This window comes from Calidris pugnax, unplaced genomic scaffold (assembly GCF_001431845.1).
Source record: "Calidris pugnax isolate Ruff unplaced genomic scaffold, ASM143184v1 scaffold4, whole genome shotgun sequence".
Lineage (NCBI taxonomy): Eukaryota > Metazoa > Chordata > Aves > Charadriiformes > Scolopacidae > Calidris > Calidris pugnax.
Genome location: NW_015090781.1, coordinates 8,475,264 through 8,498,281, shown reverse-complemented (window position 1 = coordinate 8,498,281; position 23,018 = coordinate 8,475,264). Strand labels below are relative to the sequence as shown.

General features: G+C 50.3%; 1 protein-coding gene across 3 annotated transcripts in view; it reads right to left on the bottom strand.

Annotated features, from left to right (window-relative positions):
• Nucleotides 1–11,689: 11,689 nt before the first annotated feature.
• The window catches only part of ADRB1 (adrenoceptor beta 1), a 14,160-nt gene continuing 2,831 nt past the window's right edge, over nt 11,690–23,018 (bottom strand). The window contains exons 2-3 of one of the 3 annotated variants that reach the window (XM_014959106.1): nt 22,789–22,910; nt 11,690–21,720 (exon numbers count right to left, since the gene is read on the bottom strand). In XM_014959106.1, the coding sequence (XP_014814592.1) occupies nt 22,854–22,910 (57 nt within the window). In that variant the 3' untranslated portion in view covers nt 11,690–21,720; nt 22,789–22,853. The remainder of the gene's footprint in view (nt 21,721–22,788; nt 22,911–23,018) is intronic. The other 2 variants (XM_014959114.1, XM_014959123.1) reach the window with 2 other exon arrangements.

Genomic DNA, 23,018 nt, shown 5'->3' with positions numbered 1-23,018 from the left:
CCAGCGGGGCTGCTCTAATGCCTCCAGTGAAGCACCTCGTGGCCTGAAAGGCTGAACCTGTCCTGCTCTGAACGCCTGTGAGCTTCTTAAGATGTTTCTATTTATAAAATAAATCCACACGTATGGAATAAAGAGATGCAAATGAAACATGAAGTCCGTGACCCTCTAACTGAAATGCTGGTGTTTGACACGTGTTAGGGCCACGGAGATGGTCAGAGGCTGGAGCACTTCTCTTATGAAAATGGGCTGAGAGAGTTGGGGTTGTTCAGCCTGGAGAACTGCAGGACCTGACAAAGCACGGCTTGGATTAACCTACCTTCGCTCCTAAGGCAGGTGAAGCCCTTAGAAAAGAGATGTGGCAGATTTGGCAGGAAGCCTGTAGCACGAGGCTGGCAGATGACATTCTTTTTGTTACCTGAATTGCGTCAAACCGTTTCCCCCTCTCAGACTTTCCTTGCGATCTTCCAAGGCTGCTTGTTGACGGTGAGAGACCAGTCAACTATTTCAAACTGATTTGACCTTGCCTGGGTCAGTGGCGGAGCCCAGACCTTGCTGGCAGTGGTCACCTTCTCGTGCCAAATCCGCTGCAGCATGTCTCTCATTAAAGACAACGTGTCTCTCATTAAAGACAATGTTTGGGCAACCACGAGCCACGCTCCACCAGGGCTGTGGGCGAGCTGCCTCCCATCGCACCGAAGGAGAGCGTGATTTAGCATTCCTTGGCTTTGGCGGTAGCTGAAACAATAGAAATGTCCCCAAAGGCCAGGGCACGCAAGCCAGCAGGCTTTCTCTAGAGAGCAATAAATGGAGGCACTTACGTTTAATTAATTGTGTATCAGAGCAAACACTGGAAAAAACCCAAACCAACCAACCCTCCCAACCCCAAGCCGTGTGCTCACCAGCGGCGGCTGGGGGAGGCTTCTGCCAAGAAAGCAGCCTTGGATCTGAGAGCAAGGAAGCGAGGCCGGTCCAAAGGGTGACTCAGAGCAGCCTCGCAGGCTCCTGCGCTGGCCCGTCCCCACCGTGCTGGACCGGGGCACGCAGGAGCAGCTCCTGGCCAGCCATGGCCCTGGGACCAGTGAGGAGGAGCCCGTCTCAGACATGGCCACCAGCAGGGTCAGCTGAGGTCCTGATCCCTCATATTTACAGTAAGGCAAAAAAAAAATCATACATTTTCCAACATGAGATGGTTCCTTTGATATTTTTTTTTTTCAGTCTTTTGGCCACCAGGGACCTGGTACATGCAACGGCGGAGGGACGTTGAAGGACCTCCCATTTCCTTACTGACCTGCTGCCCCATCAGCCAGGGCAAACCTTTGAGCAGGGACAAAGTCGGGCAGAGTAGTCAAGGCAGGACTGGAAAAGGAGCCCAGTCTTCCCTGGAGAGAGACCAGACCTGGCTTGGTTAGCTGAGGCCGTGAAGGTAACCAGAAAAACTCAGTTTGTGCTGTCAGGAAGGTGGAGCAGACCTTGTAATGAACCTGTCGTTTGTGGGACTTTCCTACCTACAGTTTGTCCATGAATGGAGGAATTTTCCTGCTCCGTGACACGTTGAGGCTGGGCCTGAACGAAGACTTTATTTCTGAAAACAACATGCTTGCAAAAAAACATAAATCCACAGTTCCATTTGGTTTTGTGTCCTCGATGGGTTTCAGAAGGTAGCAAGCTGAGGCTGGGCATCATTAATTATGGTTTCAGGAACACCTTGGGTGTGCAAAAGCATTGAGGAGCAGCAATGTGAGCAGCCCCAGCCCGTGTGTCCCCCTGCCCAGTGCACTGCTCCTCCGGGATCCTCGGGCTGGGGGAGCTGCCTGTCCACAGCACATGGAAAAGGCTTAAAATCAATGTACAGGGGAGAGGAAGGGGCTGGGAACTGGCAAACTGGTGAAAAGCTAGGAGAGGGGGGGATGCTAAAAGATGGTTCTCCTCTGCAGAAGGAATTTGGGGTGCTGCAAGCCCAGACCCGGAGCACAGCTGACAGCATGATCTTAACTACTCCTTGTTCAACCCCGAGGGATCTAAAACATACACTTTTGAGTGGATTTATCCATGAAAAAGAACCAGAAAACTCTGTCTGTCTCTGCTAAGGTGGTACAGAAATGGCTTGCACAATCGTGTTGACTTTGGAGGTCCCTTTTGGGAAGTGTCTGTCTGTGCTGGCTTTGTCTTGGCTCCCAACCCCATCAGTTTTCCCTTCCCCTCTTTCTTCTCCAGGCTTCTGGGAGTTTGCTGCCCACAGGATCCAGGGACCCACCTTTTGCCAGACCTCACCCAGCTTTGGGATTACTCACAGGACATTTCCACCCAGGAGGAGGCCACGGGGGCAGCGTGGGGACTGTCCCCTGAGCCAGACCTTGCCCTTCCAGCACTGCTTTCTCTCAAGGTAATCTCTGGGCCATCTTTTTTCCTGTTTCTTCCTATATGTCATGACAAGAAGTCATAAGGGCAGCATGTTGCTTGCATTTCTAGTTTGCTATTAGGTTCTTGGAGGCCTAGAGTTTGGTGAATTTGCTCTGTGTGGTGGGACGTAGGGCACGTAGCATGCTTGCCCCCAGCTACCTGAGAGATGGCACTGGGCTTGCTGGGAACGATAAGAGCTGGGAGCACCAGGGCAGAGAGCACAGAAATAGCAGAATACAGGCAAAAAGGCAGAAAAGGAAGATGGAGGTTCTACCTCAGCCCCTTTATAGGATTTCTGATAGATTTAAGGAGAAAAAAAAAATATTGTTGGGGAGCAGTTGCTTTGGGTTTTGTTCAACAAAAGGAATTGGCAAGGAATATAATTGGCAATAGAAGAAAACAAACAACCCTGTACTGGCAAACTATACATGTGTGATTTGAGTGTCAGCTCTTACAAGGAAGGGAAGATTGTGTTATAATAGTATCGGGGATGATAAATGTGAGAACTGAATGAATTCACCAAGAGCCCTGCACTGACGTTGTGGGAAGCTGGAGACACCTTGAAAGCAGAACTGAAGGGTAAGGAAGGGGCTTTGCTAAACAGCCCAGGGAAAAATACAGCCCTAAATCCGTTTTGTTGGGAAGGTGCTCATCCAGAAAAGGACAAGTGACATGAAGAGCTGTGCATGCAGTGATGAAAACACTCAAAATTACTTAGTTATCCTTCACAATTCCCTTGAAATCCCTTTGCGTGGCTGCTGCTGCTGGTCTGCAAATGGTTAGTGGCACGGATGCAGGTCTATCGTGCTGGGTAACGCTCCATCATCACTTCTTGATGCTCCTGTTTTCCTGCCTCTATCCCTGTGTTGTCCCATGTGAAGATTCAAGCAGAAGCCCTTGGGTACCAGGAGCGCTGGGTTTTGCCTGTGCAGAACCAGCACAAATAGTTCCTGATCCTCCCCTGGATCTTCCAGGCACTGCTATCAAGAAAACGTTAACGGTTTTATATGGTATAAGGACAACTTTAGTCCAAGATAAGTGCTGCTGTATGAGAACTAAAGGGGAGGAGAAGTTGCGTTAGCTGTTGTGAACGAGGGAGGAAAGAATTGCAAACCCCAGACTTTGCAGTTTGGATTTGCAGAGGTGAGCACAAGGTGCAGGACAGGGGAAAGGCAGAGAGCAGCAGGTGTGCACGTCTGAGAAGATGCCCCAGCTGCAATGCCAAGAAAATCAAACCTGCAGCCAAGGAAAACACGGTTCAAATGAGGCAATGACATAATCCAAACACTGCTAGCAGAATCTGAATTACACAACAACCAAGAAGGAAAACACCGACAGCACTGGCTTGTGTGACAGGGATGTAGACCTCACAGCCGCAATGCAAGAGGAGGACACAAAGGCAGACACCAATAAAACCAGTGTAAGAAAGAGGGACTCGACCCTACCCAAAGGACAAGGAGGCCTGTCCCTGAGGGGTGATGCTGAAGTAAGCGTGAAGGCTCCACACTCAGGTTTGTAAATTTGTGACTAATCAGTGTAAAATCCCCCACACTTAGAAATCCCACTAGACCAGCCCCACTCGGTGAGCAGAGAAGCCAAGGACGCTGCAGCTCAGCACCAGCACAGTCCTGCTAAGGTAAAAAGCTGGGTAAGGATGTGAGGAGTATCTTTTAAGAAAAGAAGGAACACACTTCACCAAGAGCTTTGAGATCTCTGATCCAGGGAGGTCCTACCTGTATGAGTACTGGTGGATGCACTGCAGATGGGAGACAGATGCAGGTTAATGTTCTCTAGACTCCTGCTCCGTGCCTTTGAAAGGCTGGGGAAATTCTGTGGTGCCAGCCCCACTGACACCAGCAATGCAGGCAGGTTACAGAGCTACACACAGGAAAATGCAAATGTAGATCCACACAAAAATACAAATATCCCAGCTCAGACCCAGTGTTATACATTGCTAAAAAGCAGTGAAGAAAAATGCCCTGATCAGGGAGTAAAAGGCATTTTATTCACCCAATGCCCTTTATTAACAGGATGTGCTTCTGGGGTATCTGCTGATGAGCAGCATTTATTATTCTTGCTTTACAGCTTCATCTGTATTTTAGACTATAATATAAGCAACTCGATGCAACCTCTGATAAGCGGGAGAGGGGAAATGCATGCACAATACAAGATGTTCCCAGCAGAATCTCAGTTCCTCTTAATGCAAAGAGGACCTACAGGACGCGGTGTTGCTAGGGCTCCAACACAAACATCCTACTCAGCCAGTGTCCCCTCAAACTGGGAAGGAGAGATTGTCTGGTGTTTTCACACACAGCCCTCAGTTACCGTGTCCTCAGAAACGCCTGGATGAACGACGGCCTCACCCTTGGACTTGGTATCTGGGCTGCAGCCAGAGGCTCATTTGAGGCTGTTTTGTGGTGGACACCAGGCTGGACCCACGGCGCTGCCCTCGCCCCCACGCAGGCAGCGACTCCACAGGGAGACTCTCTTGGCAAAGACCTCTCAGTGTGAGCCTCCAGGTGAGTTCCAACCCACAGACAAGTCACTTCACACCCTCCTCTTCCCCTCCTTCTCCAAGTTCCTCTTTGCCTGCAGGTTGGGGACCTATGGTTCTGCAGGCGAGAAGGGAGAAGGAGCACCATGAGCCGTCAGGTTACAGAAAGTACCCAAGAACAAAAGATTAATTTTAATGTCCCGGCTTCGAGCAAGCTTGGCCGTTAGCTTCAGGAAGTCTCCATCATTTATGCAGAGGAGGAAGCAGATGGAAATCACAGAATTAATTTGATCTGAAGAGATTTTGTTCTGGAAAAACACACGTGTCAGGCCCCATTACTCAAGATTTCAGGGGCAGGGACAGGATAGGAAGAGGAGGGAAAAACGGTGCTTTTAGCTGTCAGGTGGAAGAGCATCCAGAGCAGAGCTGAGGCCACTCTTTCTCCTTCTCAGCCCAGGCTGTGGTCCCACAAGCTTTCAGCGTATTGCACCCAGCTAATGCAGGGTGATGGGAGCTCAGAGAAGGGCAGTGAGAAGCAGCTCAAGCACCTTCTTCCATGTGGCCCAGTTTGGAGCAGGGTGAGAAGCAGTTAGTGAACATTGGTAGCCTCTCGAGTTGCTCTAACCTGCCTCCCTCTCAAAAAAAAGATGCATTTTGTAAAGTGCAGCCACCACTTGAAGTGACCCCACAGGCACCTCGAGACAGTCGTCATCAAAGTCTTGAAGTGGTTGAAGAGTTATTGGAACGAGTGCACAATAAAAGTCTTTCCGCCCCCATCCCTCCCAGCGCCGCTTTTGGATCCCATGGTTTCTTCCTTGCTTAAACTGATGCAGTGGTAGACTCTCATAGACTCCCAGATAGTCTCCGTCTGGTTAAAAATAGTCGCTTGCCTCATATGGCTCTAGCGTGGTACTGTCAACTGTGAAATGTTCCACCTTCCAAAAAAGTAGAGTGAAAAATGAAAGTGAGCTTTTGCACATCATTAGTCTCCGCAGTTAGACCTCCAGAGCTCATTCCAAACCCATCCAAGGAGGAGAGGAGAGCTGGGAGGGTGGGCGAGAGAGATGCTGGTCCTTGTGAAGCTTTGTCCCCTTCACGAAACCAACCAGGCTGATGGTTCGCTCGTTTCCCAAAACAAAACACGAGCTTATTTTCAAGAAACATTTATTTGTTGGATGTCTGGAATGTAAGAAGAGCTTAGTCATCGCAGCTGGATGTCTCCTGATGTCAGTCAGGGGAACGTGCTCCAGCAGGGAACCAGTATAGCACAGTTTGCCCGGCCACATTCCACAGCCAACCCACAACACTGAGGCAGGGGAGCAGGAGAGCCCCAGAGCCCATCAGCCGTCTCACAGCTCTTGTGCTCTCTGGGCATGTGATGGGCTTGCACAGTGTGACCAGTTGGCCTAAACTACATGTGTTTTGGGGGGAAAAAAAAAGTTAATTTGATTGCAACAGTGAACAAATGGTGCAGATGGGTCATTTCACTTGGTTCTGTGTCGCTTGGAGCTTGAATGTTTGGCCCAGCTGCTGTAGGGTGTTGTCGTGGCACCTCTCTGTCCCTGAGGTGTTGCAGGGTGGTGACAGTGAGGCACAGCAGAGCGGGAAGTGCTTCAGGTCCAGCCTCCAGGAGATAGATGGTGCTTCTGCAGTGCCCACAGCCAGCTCCTGATGCTCCTTCCTGCGCAGAGGAGCACAGCACGGAGGGAAAGGCTGAGCTAAAGTTTGTCCCGTGGCCCCAGGTCAGAGACAAGAGCCACTTGCAGTGAGAAGCTGAAGCATTCAGCGTGGCTTCTCCATTCCTGCTCCCATGTTCACCTGCTCCCAGCACCGAAGAACTCTGGAGAAGCCAAAGGAGAGGCAGAAGTATCCGTTGCCTTTCACTGCACACTTCACAGCAGCAGAAGCTGGCTCCAGGGGCTGTATGACAAATCGCTGGTTAATACCCACATTAATTCATTCTTTTCTCTGAGAATTGCATTTGCTGTGCGTGCCAAGCCATCCTCTGCTCTTTTCCTCAAGGTGATATGCTAAATGCTGCTCCCTGGCCCGTGGCAATCAGCTCTTGCTGGAATATGACCAAGCTGCAGACGGCAGCTGTGGGACCCGCAGGGACTCTGCATTGCTGAGCTACCACAGCCAAACCCTGGCCAGCATCCCTGGCGCAGGACTGGACCACAGAGTTGGACCTCCCAGAAAGACCTAAGCCAACCCATGGGGTGCTCTCAGCACCCACCTCTGCCCCCAGCATCACCCTCTGGTGATGTTGCTGTATTTATGAGGTCCTGAAGCATTACCTGTCACGCCACCCCATCGCCTCATATTGACAAACTCCATCGAAAGCATCTGCTCTGGGTCATTCTTGACAAGACGAGGGATGAGCCTAGAAATCAGTATCTGCCACAGAGAAACGGGTGCTTTGAAGGAGTGCAGAAAGGGTCCAAACCTTCCAGCTTCGGATGCCTACTTGTGTGTGGGAAATTGCTGTGTTTATGGGAATGGATATTTTTCACGGGCCAACAATTTTAATGTGCACCAGGCCTCACGCAATTTTTCCTTCCATTTGTGATATTATGTATTTTATATGATAAAGTTTGAAGTGTGGCTTTTGTGCATGGATGATACGGTTTCCATAATATTTTTTCATATGCAGAGACATTTTGTTTTGGTCTCACGGGACATGAGTCAACTCCTATTTGAGGCCACTGGAGTTCTTCCAGTGACCTTCCCAGAGCCTGGCTAACTGGGCAGCTGAGACCTGATGTGCTGTAGGTGAGAGTCAGCACAACCTGCCGAGGTTCAGGGCAGCTCAGAAGAGCAGGTTAATCCAAAAAAAACCTACATCAGGAAATTACACCAACAGCATACAATGTGCTGGGTGGAAAAACAAAGCTTCTGCCCCAGAAATGTTCATGCTGCAGCACCATGATCCTCCCTGGACACGTCAGCAGCATTGGGGGTTCAGCCCTGCAAGATCCCCAAAGTTTGCCCATCCAAAGCAGGTGCTGAATCCCTTAATCTCAACGCTGCACGAGTCAGGGTGAGCTACAGGAATCCTTTGGCTGAGTTACTTGAGTGGGACAAACATGACCATGGGTTGCCTGGATTACACAGGCCAGGTCCTGCATGCTCCCAAAGGCAGCAGCCCTGTGGACCCAACGTAGCTGGGAGGGCTGCCTGCAGGATGATAAATGATTGCAGGGCAGAGATGGGTTCATGCTCAGCACTGCTTCCCATGAAGACCCCCAAGACCCCCCATGCATGCGTGGGGGTCCCACGCAAATTCAGGCAGGTGCCCATCCAGTGTGTATGAACTTTATTCCCCCTCCTTAAGGAGTGTTGGAAGAGTCATTTCTTTTTCTGGTAGGAGCAAGTTTCAATGGGAAAATGTCAGGTTCCCCAATTCAGCAAAAATTCCAGCAGTTTGCCTCAGCTGAGAAAGGTGCCCCTGTTCTGCAGGGCCAGCAAGAAAGAGAGCACTCCCAGACTCTGGAGAACACGCATCAGACCTCAAATGAGCAACAGACAGGTCAGGCTGCTCGTTGAGCATCCTCACTGTTTGCACGGCTGACACACATCTCAATAGCTCTGTTGATGACCAAGAGCTAGTGAGAGGTGTTTGTGGATGATGCTCAGCACACAGCATTTCTGTGGTGGCCTAGAAAGGGGTCGGTGGGGCGGGTAAATGGCATTGTGGAGAGATACAGAGCAGGCAGTCAATGAGAAAGGTCCAGCAGGTGGTAGCCTCTGCCTGGCTCTGCTGCCAGCTCCAGCAGGGACCCAAGACTGTCCCGTGTCCACACGGGTGGCTCCATCACCACGGGGTCTGCAAAGGAAATGGCACATGATTTGGAAATTAAGCATGTTGTGTTTATGAAACAACTCCTAAGAGTTTTAAAAATGGACTAGCAGTGTTTACACACAAGCTGGATGGACTCTTACCACAGTGCATGCTCTGTTGTGTCAACTCCCACACCTGCATAAGATATTTTAAAAAATCCCCATGAAACGAGGGAGCCTGAGTCTCATCAGCCCTGTCTTGGTCCTCTCTCCAGAGCCACACTGAATATTTTTCCTAATGGAGCTGCAGGATGCTATGAAAAATCTCTCTGAAGAGTTTATGCCTGAAGTTAAGGCTGGTGAAAAGCTGTGAGGGAGCTGGTGTTGGGGCATCCTGGGTGCAGAGCTCTGCAGAGTGTTCCCTGGGAAGCGGGGAGACCCTGGGGGGACCCCAAGCCTTGCAGGGCTGCAGCCCACTGCCTGCACAGCACAGGAAGGGGGGAGCAGCAGCTCAGCCAATGCCACCCCGACCCCCTCCCAGGCAAGGAAGAGATTTGGCCAAAGAAGAATGAAGTTGAAGCACGTTTTCTTGTGCTTTCCCAAACTACCAGAATTACCAAATGTGCTTTTCACTGATTGTTTTCGTTCTCTGTGCCAGAAAGTTTCTGGAACCCTTCTTAGCAACACGGGGTTCTCTTCTCTCTCCTATCGCTGGCAGAAGGTCCTGCCTGGACCGTGTTTGCTTGTAGGATGACACCAGGATCCAGTCCATATAAGGTTATTGACCTGGGAAGAGAGAGTTTCTAGAATTTAAGGGCTGGGCAACTTCTTGGAAACTGCCTTATCAGCAGGGCTACAAGCTGGAGCTTTAACAACCCTTCCCGAGCTGCACGTCTCTAGTTCCTAGTCCTGCAGCTTGGTGTTCGTCTCTGCACACGTATGCTTATTTTGCAACTTGTTATTCAAAACAGCTTTGGGCCAAGATTGCCACAAAACCCTGAAGCCAAACTTGATTGCTTTGCTGTTACCAAAACTGGGTGTCAGCTAAGGCCTAAAGAAAACCAGGGGAGTGAAGGGACGTCTGTGCAGGCACCGGGCAAATGCTGGTGCCACAAACCTTAAACATTGTCCTCCTTTGCTGGTGGAGAAGGGAATTGCCAGGGGTAGAGGGGGGTCATGGGTTGTTATCAGCAGAAGCAAAAGGTGGTAAAACAGCAACAGAGAGGCACTGACTTTGCGTAGCAAGGAATGTCACCAGGGCCCATGCTGGTCCCTAGGAAGTAGAGGAGGACTGAGAGGGAATGGATGAGTGCAGCACCCTGGAGATTTAAAATAAAACCTGACAATACACTATAAGTCTGCTGGAAGCATGAGCCCATGTTTACACAGGGGCAGAAGAACTTGCTCTGAAGTTTTACAGGGAGGGGCTGGTTCACCCTAAACCCAAGGGTGGTCTGCAGTGCCTCAAGCCTTCCCCAGGGTGGACCTGGCAGCCCAGCTGGAGCCCCTCATCCTCCCTCCCCAGTGCCTTGGCCCAGCCCAGGTTTTGGGGCCATACCCCTGGCTACTCCATGGCCAGGCAGTCTCCATCCTGCTCACAACTAGTGGAGGCATCCTTCCAGGAGAGCTGTAGAGGGCTTTGCACCTGGGATCCAGCCCTCATTCCCAAGAGGCACAACACGACCTGAGCAAGAACAGCAAGAGTTGGCCAGCAAAAGCCCTTCGGTGCCAATGGCTGCCCCGACGTCCTCACTAGGGCAGGCTGCTCAGCAAAGCCAGCATCTGCCTTGGAAACACATGTCCACTGAGCCATGGACACCCAGCAGCAGTCACTTTACCTCCCAAAAGGCTGCTTTGATAATCCTGTTTGCTCAGTCTTAGCGACTGAAGCGAGCCATAACCAAGAAAAACAGCAGGATTATCCTCCAGCACCTGTTCCCACTGAAAGGATTGGCATAGCTGGCTGCCCTGGATGACCACCTCTAGGTATCACCATGAAAGCAGCCCGGGCGACGTGGCAACCCACCAGAAGAAGACCTCCCTCCCCTTCTGGCTGCCCCTTGCCCAGGTATTTCAGCACAGCAGCTGGGGTCTCCTCGCAGGTGGAGGCCAGTCCATGAGGATACAAGCCCCAGTGTTTGCAAGTCTCCAGCACACAGTCTTGCTCTCCAAAGAGCATCGTCTCTTGGTTACTGTCTAACGGGGAGGTGGTGTGAGAAATACGGGCTGTAAGCTGCAGGGTGCAGAAGATAAACAACAGCTTTAAAGCACTTTAAAACAAGTTGGTTTTCCTGCTCATCGTTCTTTGTGCTTTTGCTGTTCAAGCACAGGATCTGACCCGCTCACCTCACAACCTGTAAGGGCTCTGTTGTGCGGCGTTTGCATCCACAATACAATGGCAGCTGATGTGAGAGCTATTTTACTGCAGAATGAAAACATCTGATTGCAGAAAAAGAGATCTTCCTCAGAGCTGGGGAAAACAGGGAAACCAGAGAATGTCCAGAGAAGTTTTGGAGGGACTCAGCTCATCAATGGATGAGTAGCTCAGGCAACAGGAATACAACCCTCCTGTAGATGAAGGTCTTCTCTTTAACCTCACCTTCCAGACATGAAATCTGTCCCACTGTGCCCTCTTGGCTTTCTTTTGGGATTGCCTTGAATATTAAGGCATGGAGTCCACCATGGAGCTGCACAGAAGGCAGTGTCCCTTAATAGTGGAGAGAGGTGCTGTGACTGCCCTAGGGCCTCCATGACACCAGCTAACTCCTCTCTCCATCATTCTTCTCAAAAGCATCCTCCTATCCCTAAAGCAGAGACCTTGGTAAACAAATTACTGTAGTCACAGATGTTTTTTCTATAATGGAATGTAACATTAAAGTAAACACTAGAAGACAGAGACAAACAAAGCAAAAAAATTAGGGGAGTAATCCTTAGCTTGTAACAATTTTTGCAAAACATTGTTGAAACTAGGTTTTATTGGAATACGTATTTATCATATCTGTCAACACTGGAAAATTATGTTTAAATTAAAACTTTATTTAAAACCCTGAAATGACCCTTAAGTGATATGACATTTATAAATAGCTTATAATACACCACAGTATAAAAAGTAGATTTATCCTCTTGCTATTAAGTCAAATTCATTGTGATATATGAGATGGGAATTAGTTTTACCCTTCAGACTATCAAAACAGAGAAAAAAATTAAAACCACAGGGAGGAGAGCAACAACAGCCCCTGGGTCACAGTCTCCTGTGAAAAGCACCAAAGGAAAATGGTCTTCACTGGAAAAGCCACCCTGATGATGAAGCTAGCCTAGATCTGGGCCAAGACTAGGTGGTACCAAGGAACAGAGACTTCTGATCCCCACCGTTGTGCACAGGATTTCAGCCTCTGATGTGCTTGGAAGCTCAAGCCCTGAGCCAGCCAGGTCCCCATTTAAACTCGTTTACGCTGTGGATGGGCAGCTCTTTCCAAAGTCTTCACCCTGTTGTTTTTGGCCACGGCTTTGACAGGACAGCAGGACTGCAGACGACTTCTTGTGCCAGCTCAGCTTCAAAGCAAGAAATGTCCTGTGGCCCTGAAACCAAGCACTGCAAAGGCTCTTCTGACAAGGCTGAATAATGTGTTGTATAAATTGGGCATAAGACTAGCTATGCAGCTGTTTTGCCTGGCCAGGAACCTCTGCAGGACTGCTGATGCTGGTGACCTCTCTGCATGCTCACCATGCTCCTCCTGCATCTCAGTGGCTCACATGCCATACTCACCTACTCAGAGTAGAGCCCACCTGGGGCTTTAGGGGTGCTATCTGGGATCTCCAGCAGCCTGGCTGCAGCCATGAGGATGCCAGAGGGGACCAGTGACTGTCAGGTGACAAGGGCTGACAGCCCCCTCCTCCCCAACCCAACAGCTGGGGGACCTCTTACAAAATCTCTTTTTTACCAGAGAGGGGATCAGAAATACTCTCCTTGGATATTTCAGTCTTTGAACCTCAGCTAGAGGAGACTGCAGTCCTTTTTCCAAGCTTCATTAATATCTCATTTAAAAAGACAAATGTTCTCCTTTCTTGGGGCCAAGAAGAGTCAATGTGCTCTGCTCTGGTCATGGCTGTGGCCATAGCCCAGATGGCTACGCACGTGGGGGACGGAAATGATGGGCTGAGATACAGCAGCACAAACACAGCCCATCAGGATGCCGTCTGGCTGTAGACCATCAGCAGCCCAGGCCTGCTGCTCCTGCATGCAATGCAGAGGCCATCACTGAAGTAGCAGGGAGCCAAGGAGGTGACCCTGGATAATGCCGTGGAGCTGCCCGGAGAGGGGAGATGGGAAGCTGGTGGGCAGAGCTGAGCCCTGGGTGGAAGGAGGCTCCAAGTGGCAGCGGCCAGGAGCCGAGCGGTGACACGGGGAGATAAGGCTCTTGATGGATGGACCTCAGAAGGCTTGAAGGTTTTTGTTCTGTTTGGATAAGCAGTCAAATATTCACACAGATAAGCTTCAGAAATGCATCTGATCTGAAGCCCTTTGTATCTTAAAAAGCAGGGCTGGAAATAGAACAAGAGAATTCCTCCGGGGCTTCGGTGGCTCCTGGGCTTTCCTTCACCAGCACCAGGCTGTCCAGACCTACCCATGCAAGTAAACCAACAGGCAGGACAGCTCTAACACCCAGACCCTCCCTGAACCTCAGGCATTCAAACGTGCCTGGGTACCCACCTTGCTCACAGCCGGGGTGGGGGGTGGGAAAGATGCTCATCCGCTTGGTCACTTCCTGCACTTTGTCATGGTGGTCCACATAGCTGCTAGGGGTGGTTTAAAACATTGTTAAGGAAACGCCCTCACTAGCATTTGTGTGTATCTTAACATATCCGTTGGCACAGAGTTTATGAAACGCTGCCTGGCCCCTCTTTGCCAGCAGAGTTATACCCGCATTGGGCATCTCCTTGCCTGCAAAGATCTGCAAAAACCTGCTGGTGAACGGCTGCTGGTGGCAAGACCAGCCAGGGGTACAGATGATATTGGCAGGCTCCTGCCCACCTCGTGCACCGCGCTCAGACCTGGATGAGGCCGCAGGCAGCACCCAAGATGGCCAGCAATTCTCCTGCAACTTTAAATTGCAGTATTTGAGTGGAGTCCTTTTGGAGAGTGCATCATTTCCTTGGAAATAAATTACAACGTTGGACTTTACTCCAGTGAGTTTCCTTGTACCTTAAGTTGTTTAAACAGTTTCTCATTATGCATTTCCCATTTGGAATAAACACAGACCAGAAAGCCTGAGGCACCAAGGCTGGTAGGAAAACGGAAATCCTGCTCCGACCATCCGAGTGGGCAGAGAGCAGCTCCCTGGCTCTGGGCTGGACCCAGCGAAGGTTTGGAGCAGTAAGGGCAGGTGAGACCAGCACTGGTTTCTGGCTCCACAGAAAGTCTTCAGGTGACCCCAACACCTTCCAGGTTCACCTTTGATCAAATGCAACTCCTGGTCAGTTATGTGGGAGACTCCTGTCTCAGCATCCCCCCGCTTTGGGGTGCCACAGGGAGGACCCAGATCCAAACCCAAGGGCAGAGCAGCAGAGGGCTTTCAGCAAGCCAAGGCAGTCCACCCCATCTAGGGTCAACTCATCGCTTCCCCTTCCCCCGTGTCCCTCCCCAGGCTTCCCGACTTGCTATTTATATCTTTGCCCTAATGAGTTCCCCCCGTCCTCCCCCCAGCTTTAACCTCTTCCTTGCCAAGCGGTGTTTGGAGTTTACATGAGAAAGTTGTTTATGTTAAATAGCTTTGTAATAGTTTCCTCCTACACCACCTCCCTTCCTTCCCCATTAAAAAGCCCTACGGCGCGCTCGGCAAAGCCCGTAAACAAAGGAGGGGTTTGGAGACCCAACCAGGTTTTGGTGAACCCAGTAGGGAAATAATGTCTCTCTTGAAGGACGTTAAAGCCTGAGCTCATAATAGTAGGAAACTAGTGTCCACCCTAAGTAAGGAATTGCCTACTCTAGCGTGAAATACAGATGTCCACGCAGCAGGCCACACGTCATCGTTGGACGTAGGGGGTTAACCTTGCATGTTTTCCTCACCGGTCAGGACAGCCTTGATGGTAACAAACCCATGGGTTTGCTAGGCTCCAAATGCTTGACGTTGTGACAAGTGAGCGGTGAAAGGAGAGCACAGAAAGGCAGCAGTGTTTTGAACTCACCTAGACTGATGAACAGAAGCAGAAGGCAATGCAAATCCATTAGCCTGACTGTTCCCTGCAGAGGAAAAACAGGCACACAAAATCCAATTCATTATTCTCTTTCTTATTTAACGCTAAGTAAGTCATTGAACTTTACTACTTGATCTATCCATTTTCCTTAGTAGTAGGGCTGCAGGAGATCTTTCTCTTCTCAAAGGGAGTTTCAAGTTTCTCGCTGATATCATAGAAAAAATACTTGGAATGTATGAGTAAAAAATAACTGCATTTCAAAGGGAGCTTGAGCCATGCAGATAATGATAATTTTTCTCTTCTGAAGCGCGGAACTGAAGAGTGGAGGTCCCTGGGAGCTTGGAGCACCATTGTTCTTCTTCCAGGGTGTTATCAGGAGACAGGCCCTGAGATAGACTGCGCTGAGGCCACCGAACAGATTATCTGCTGAGAGTGCTAATGGCATGCATTTGACAACATCAACCCTTTAATTTATGAGGTGTCTCATAACGTAAGGGCAAAGAAATCCATACCATGCAAGAGCCCAAGCGCATCCGGTGCAATTAACAAGTGTCTGATCAAAGCCCAGCCTGCTCTACGATGGCTTTCTTAACTATGGCTATGTAGAAGTGTTCCATCTTCCTAAAAGGCACCTTAACAGATTTTGTACCATGATGGCAGCATTACATAATGAGAAATACATTAATGGAAACCATCCAGCACTGAAATTATTCCAGCATATTTATCACCGCATTCCTTCCTCCCACACGAGCGAAGTGCACAGGAATAAAAGCAGTTAAACATCATCCAGCAGAAGACACGCACAGTGGGGATTACTCACAAGACACTACCAGCTCGATGGTGCCCGTCAGCGTTGGGATCCACACAAAGACCTTGTGCAAAGAGAGCTGCTCTTCCTGGGGAATTATTTTTCCGATGTCCCCATTGCCACGTCACCCTCTTGCAGCTGGGGACAGCCTCGTGCTGTCACCTCATACCTGAGTTGCTCTTTCAGCTCCCCAGGCCCAGATCTCTACCAAAAGCTGAGGAGTCTGTCCCCGTCCTCTTCACTGTGGTGTAGCTACACAGCAGATAATCAGACTTAAATCATGTTTTTCTTCTATTGCACCAATATTTGTACAAAACTTCTTTTTCTTTCCCTTTCCATGTGCAATGAGAAGTTTAATGGCTTCATCATTAAGCCATTCTGAAGGTAATATTCAGTGTGGCTCTTGAAGAGAGGGAAAGTTCAGGTGGCCAGTCCTGCTTTTCCAGCACAGGTCAGGCAAGATGACAGGCCAGAGGATGCTGCTCTGGGTCTCAGCTTCTGCAGCATCGCTGCCGGACACGAGGTTTGTGATCACAGCCATGGACCCAAATCAGGGCTGCTCCCAACACCATCTCAGCCCCGTTGCTCTGCACGTTCCTGTGCCCCTCGTGCCATTACCACCTGGATCGGCTGAAACAAACCTTTCCTGAAAGGGCTGGTATTCAGCCAGAGGAGCCTGTTGCCCAGGAGGTTGCGGAGGTGGCAGAGCTGTTGCGGGCAGCGGGACGTGCGGTGGAGGGGAGAGTGTGAGCACCAGCCCCAGCCTGGATGGGCTGATGCTGAAAACTGCAGACAGGCACCCACCCCGCTGCCAGCGAGCTGGGAACTGCCTGGCAGCCCAACGGGGACAAAACCTCTCCCGTGGATGCTCTCAGGGTGGTTTAGAGCGGTGTGACAATACCTGTTGTTACTGGCAATTACTGCAGCAGCAGCCACTTTGTGCCCAGCATTACATAAAAGCTCCAAAAAGCCCGAGCATGTGAGCAGAGAGGATGCTCCTGCATCAGGATCTGGGATTTTGGGTGTGCTGCTGGTGCAGCCATCCTAGCCTGGTGACGGGGACCTGCCAGGGTACCCGGGATGCTTCGGTTGGGGTGGGGTGAGCAACAGGTCCCCCCAACACCCGTCCTGCCTCCCTCTCCTCTCTGCTGCTGTGTAGCAGAGCCAGGGGAGCCGCCTGCCGGGAATGCATCCCGCTCCGCGAGCTAATTGTGATTTTATTTGAGGGCTCCCAAGCGAGTATTTAGGGGAAGGGCAGACAAACAAAACACCCCTCGATGAAGGCAAGGAGCAGGCGAGCTGTGGAACAGTGAGAGCTCCGTGGGATGTCTCCCAGTTTACCTGCTCCTCCCTCCCCAGCACAATGGTGGGTCGGCAAGCCCCGAGGGGGCAGGCAGGCTGGCACACACCTTGGTGTCACAGGACACCTCTGGGGTCCCCTCTGACACAGGTGAGAGCAGGGCATGTTATACATCCATACGGGAGCAGAGGGGGATGGCTGGGCCACCACGAGCTGTCCCCGGGGCAGACAGCACTTGCCCACCACAGACAGCACTTGCCCACCACGGTGGCTTGCACTGGGTGCCAGTGGCATCTGAAACCCTCACTGGACCAGTCAGCGAGGGGCTCTTCATCTCTGCGTGGAAACTTTAACCCTGAACGTTGCTCTCCCTGCCCTGCTAGGAAATCCTGCCAGGGGGTTGCCTCAATTCCTTCTTCTCAACACGCGCTCTTTAAATTTCGGCCACCAAGCACTGCTTAAAGTTAACCAAGTTAACTATGCCAAGTTTACCACCTGGCAAATCTTTGCACATGAGCTATTGTGCTGGCCCTGCAGTTTGTGCTTGCAGTGGCAGGGCATTCTGCAGTCGCACTCTGAGGGCAGCTGACAGCCTCTGAGGGGATGCAGCGCTCGCCTGGCCCTGAAAAATGACTTGTTGGTAGCTGAAATATTTATACACCCAGCAGCTGCTGAGATTTTTGAGCTCCTTAGTGCCTCTGATTGCCTCTCTGGTGCATACACTGAAATCTACCTTTCAAAGCAGTGTGCCAAGGAGCTTAAGACCAATTATCAAAATAATGTTGGTAGGAAAAAGTCTATATATCACGGCTTTGAGAGAGACACTAGGCCAAGCGTGCCAAGGTACATCACTGCCTAGAGACGCACAACAGTGGCTAATGGCTGGAGCACTGAAATAGTAGAAAATCCTTCTTTAATCTCATTAAGGACAACAGGATTTGGTGCATTACACGGGATCAGAAAGGAAAGGCATATCATTACATCTGAGACGTGCTGCTAACTGCGGCAGTGGCAAAAGCCTGGGTAAACTTCTGTTTTCTCCTTCAGGGGGTGGATCTGGAGGCCAGGACTCGTTCCCTGTCTGTCTGGTACTTCTCCAAGCATCAACCCTGGCAGGAGCGGCTGTGACCAAACCCAAACACTGCCTGGTGCCTGGTACCATTCACATCTGGATGTTGACTGCTGATGGGACACAGCCGAAAAACCGGTGCTGTTGGGTGCTAAGGCTGAACAAGGCACCCCCACCATGGAAAAACCCGGGATGCGAGCGGGTGGGAAGACGAAAAAAGGGCCATTTGCGAAGAGAAGATGCCTCCCAAGGTGCCAGTGTTGGTTGAACCAGGAAGCCAATGGCCAGTTTACATAACAAACCCCAACCAACACCAACACTCCTGCAGGACGGGGCCCGATTCTGTCTGCAGGAGGGAGTGGGGCAGCCTGCACCAGCACGCCTGGCACAGCCCAGGCAGCACCCTGCACCCTGCGGCACCCGCCACCCCCGGGGTGCCACGGGGTACCTCCTGTTCCACACCACGCCAGGAGACAACAGCTCCAGGCTGGGGGAAAGCTCCAGGTCTTGCAAAACTTGGCATGAGACCCTCGGAGGGGAAGGGGAGATGCTACGGGGGAGGCACATGGGATGGCCAGGGAGCTGCGCAGCTCTACATGAGCTGAGAAGCTGCTCAGGTGTGCTTTAGTCTGCTGCTGTCATCCAAAAAGAATAAAGAACTCCGACTTTTAGGGATGTTTGGGGCATGTTCCAGCTGCCAATCTCTTGGTGGCACAGTCCTGCAAGGAAAGTGTATTACCCCTTACCCTTTACCCGCGTTTCTACAGTGCATCTGCCTGGAGCATCCCAGTCCAAACCGGTAAGACTTTCCCAGTGAAAAGCAACACCTACAGCATGGCAAAAGATGCCCTGGTTTTTTGCTGTTTACAATGACAACCCTGGGTTTGCTCGCCAGCATCACCTTTTTTTATCCTTTTTTCCATCTCGGTCACTTTTTTGAGGGCAGTTTGACAGCCTGGAGTTACCGAATTGCAGGAGTAAATCCCCTGCTGTTACCACGGGCGGGCGGGCGCACAAACACCTCCAACAGCAGGCGTATCGATTTCTTCTGCCAGACGATTATCAGAAATATTGTTGATCTTGCATTATAGGGGATTGTTTATATAAAGAGAAAGACTCCTTACTTCCTCCTGGGCCCTTGGGGAATTTGGCAGGCTCTGAATGCGAGTCAGTGGTGCATAGGGTAATGCTCCTCGAGGGGAGTGTGCTTAGCGCTATTGCAGGAGATCGTATTAGTGCTTTTGACACGATCAAACAGAAACTTCCAGCTGAACAATGAGTTTTTAGGGCGAAAAGTGAAATGTTAAGAAGGTGTGTACGTCTCCGTGAATTTGCTTCATTTCGCTCGTTGATGTGGCGGCAACAGAACTATTTTTAGGTATAATCCTTCAAACAGAACATGACTTCTCCTTTCTGATTAGTACAAAGCTGGCTGCTAGTCAAAGGATAATTATTTCCCAACACATCACCTAACACACACCAGCAAACAAAACACTCATTATTTGAGCCATCCAACGTTAACTGTTGTTTAGCAGTTAACATTTTCTTGACAGCTTTGAATAGGACTAATTGCTCCGGCTTCATTAACAGAGGTCATTTAGTGCTGGTAACAATACTTTTCTGGAGATACTCTCCCGTATAAGATTAGATTATCAGGTCAAACTCTGCTCCCAGTGGCAATGATGCCTGACCGCATTTGGCCTCAAGAAAGTCTGCTCGTTCAGTTCATAGCTGCACCATTTCCAGCCCCGCAGCTGATATATTACATAAAGGAAGTCAGTGCACTCCACCGGACGGGAAATTACAATAAATTAGGAAAGTGTGCAGCACAAGGAAGGTTTGCAAAATAGCCACTTAAAAGTTATTAATAAAACCTTGACTTCAGATAGGGCTTAAGGGAAAAAAAAAAACAAAAAACCCACAAGCTGATACAGAAGTTGTCCTTATACTTGAAAACATGTGCATACCCAAGCGGGAGAGCAGCCTTTGCAGAAGAACAGCTGCCTGTTGTATCACAAACACCTGGCTGATGCCATCAAACACCGCGTGTGCCGTGGGCACAGCTCAGATCACAATTTTAAGCCACATTTTTTGCACATAGTTCCATTCATTCATCGGTTACTGCTTGGAGCTCCAGCCAGCTAATGCTGAGGGCCGCGGTCTCCAAGCACAGAGAAGTTCCAGGGGTGTTTTTGAGCAGCTCTCACCGGCGGGGAGGTCCTTCTGCCGGCGTCTCGACAGCCCGCTGTGTGCCTGAAACATCCTTAACTTTCCCCAACACAGGGAGAACCGAAGCCAGGCTTCCCACCCGACGCACTCCCATCTCAGCGCGTGGAGAGCTGCCGCCTGCTTTCCAGAAGTGCTGAGCAAACACGGCTTAAAGTGGAGCCGGCGCCTTTGAGAACGGGGCGTCTTGCACGTGGAAGTCTCGGGCACCCCGGCCAAATAATTTTCTGGGAGTGGATTTCTGTTTTACCTGGGTCTCCCCCTCCAGCCCGCGGCTCCTCCTCGCTGTTACTCTCCTGCCCACGTACGTGTGCAGCCGCATGCCTACCATCTATACTTTCTGACCTGCAGCTCCGACGGCTAATCCATGTCTGGTTTTCGTCAGGAAAAAATATTCATCGGGAGTGTTTGACTCATTGCCTCCGGAGTATTTCAGGCTGCCCCGTAACACTTTTCAGAGTATCCTTCTTCTCGGCGGGGAACAGCCTGTTCTGAGCGTGATCGGCGGCAGACGGCTCGCCAGCAGCCTCCCCTTCCTCGCACACGTGCGTGCCATATGTCCTCCTCTGTCCACACCGCTACTGTGCCACCGTCTTTTTCACACCGTGCAAGACGGACCGGCGTCCCCCATCCACCCTGCCAGGTGGATTATCTTAGCTATCTCCGGAGGGACCCAATGTGCCAGCCTCCAGACCCTTCCAGCATGTCCTCGACTGGCCAACACTCAACGGCGGACACATCCTGACCACTCTGCTCCCACAGCTGGCCCTACTGAGACCAACGGGCAAAATTCATCCTACCTTTCACCTTCTCACTGCCATTACACTTGTCCAGGGGAAGCATGACCCAGCACAGCTATTCAGCAGGAGAAGCTGAACAAGTCCTGGACAAGAATATCTTTTTGATATTCAAGGTGAGGCTCGACGAGGCCCTGGGCAACCTGGTCTAGTTGGGGGTGTCCCTGCTGACTGCGGGGAGGTCGGACTAGATGCCCTTTGGAGGTCCCTTCCAGCCTGGACGATTCTGGAGAAGAATTTCCCACCTAAGTTGGACCCTGTTGAGCCAAAACTTTAATCACTTTTTAAAGTCTAAGGCCACGAGCGTTCAGATAGTTAAAATTAAGTATATGAACTGATTTAAGAGATGAAGAGCAAGTCCATTAGATTGTCCCACCCCATGCAGTAGGCACTGCGCTTCCCCAGGATCCAGCACCCTGCCGAGGATGAGGGCTCCACAGCCACTTCAGCTCCCAGTTGGGCGCTAGGGACGCATCCTGCCCCATCTCACTGCAATCCCCGAGGCGCAGGAGGAGGACAGCCGTGCTGCCTCCCCATCCCGTCCCGACCCCGACATGGGCAGCCAACACCTCGCCGCAGTCGCCGGCCTCAGACATCGCCATCCCGGGCACCCTTTTGGTCCTGTTGTCTTTGCTGGAATCACAGATAAAACTAGATTAAAAAAAAAATAAAAAAAATAAAAATTTGGTGGCAGAGCCCACTTCATTTAGCACCTGATCTGACGTCACCCCAGCATTTTAAGGAGCCCATTTCACTATTACCAAGGGAGACATCATTAACTGCAGCTCACATCGAACCCCAGTAACATCAATGGGAAAGCATTATTTACTTCCCTGGTCCCTTTATTTTGTCCTTACATAAAAAGCGTAACTTTTTTTTTTTTCCCCCTGAAAGTACATAATTAGAAATTGCAAAGGGCAAATTCCTTAATTTTTAAAACAGAACAAAAAAAAAAAAGAACAAATTATTTCCAAAAACAAACCATTGGCCACCATCCTAAAGAACTTGCTTTGGGAAGTGCTCTTCCTCGGAGCTGATTTCTAATTTAACTATTCTTCTGAGTTTAATAAAGCTAAAAATGGCTCCACTTTTATTCCGCACTGCCTTTCTGTTGCTCTCTCTGCCGTGCATTCGTTGCAGCAATGAAAAACTTTATGAAACCACAAGGATACAGCACATCTCCATAAAGCAATAAAAGAAGCAAATCTTCTGGACCAGGGATGCAAACCTACAGCCCTTCTGCTCCCAGCACCTCCTCGCTCGGGTCAGCCCGCAATAGATCATTCAGTTGCCATCATCTGTCCCCCAAGGAGGATGTGGCTGCCGGCAGCACGCCGACACCACGCTGCACATGACCGTTTGCTTCAGATCTACAAACTCTGCAGCTTTATTTCCCCCCGTGACACAGAAGAGGTTTCAGCGGTTGTTTTAAGCCTGTCCCAGAGCCCGACCCTCCTCCAGTTGCCCCCCAGCCATTCCCTCAGAGGTTAACTCCATTTTTTGGTTTTTTTTTTTATTAAAGTAAGAAGGAACCAAAGTCTGGAGTCCCACGACTGGCTCCCCAGCTGCCATCTCCCCTTACAGGGCACGAGCCTCCCCCGGCTGCTTTTCGGTCTCCCTGGGCACCGGGACCTGACCCCACCAGATGCCCACCAGGATGCCCACCGCCCACCTCGCTCGGGCAGGATCAGGCCCACCCTGGGCACGAGGTAGACTTACTTGTGGGGTGGCGTGTACCACATATGGAGATTTCTTTCTACTCCAGACCATTTTTAGCTTTCAAATTAAGCATCCTCTGTAATCTTAAATATTCTGGTCTCCTGACTCCCAGAGGCGTACTCCTAACAAAAACAAAACAACAAAACAAAACAAAACAAAACAAAAAAAAAAACAAAAAAAAAAAAAAAAAAAAAAAAAAAAAAAAAAAAAAAAAAAAAAAAAAAAAAAAA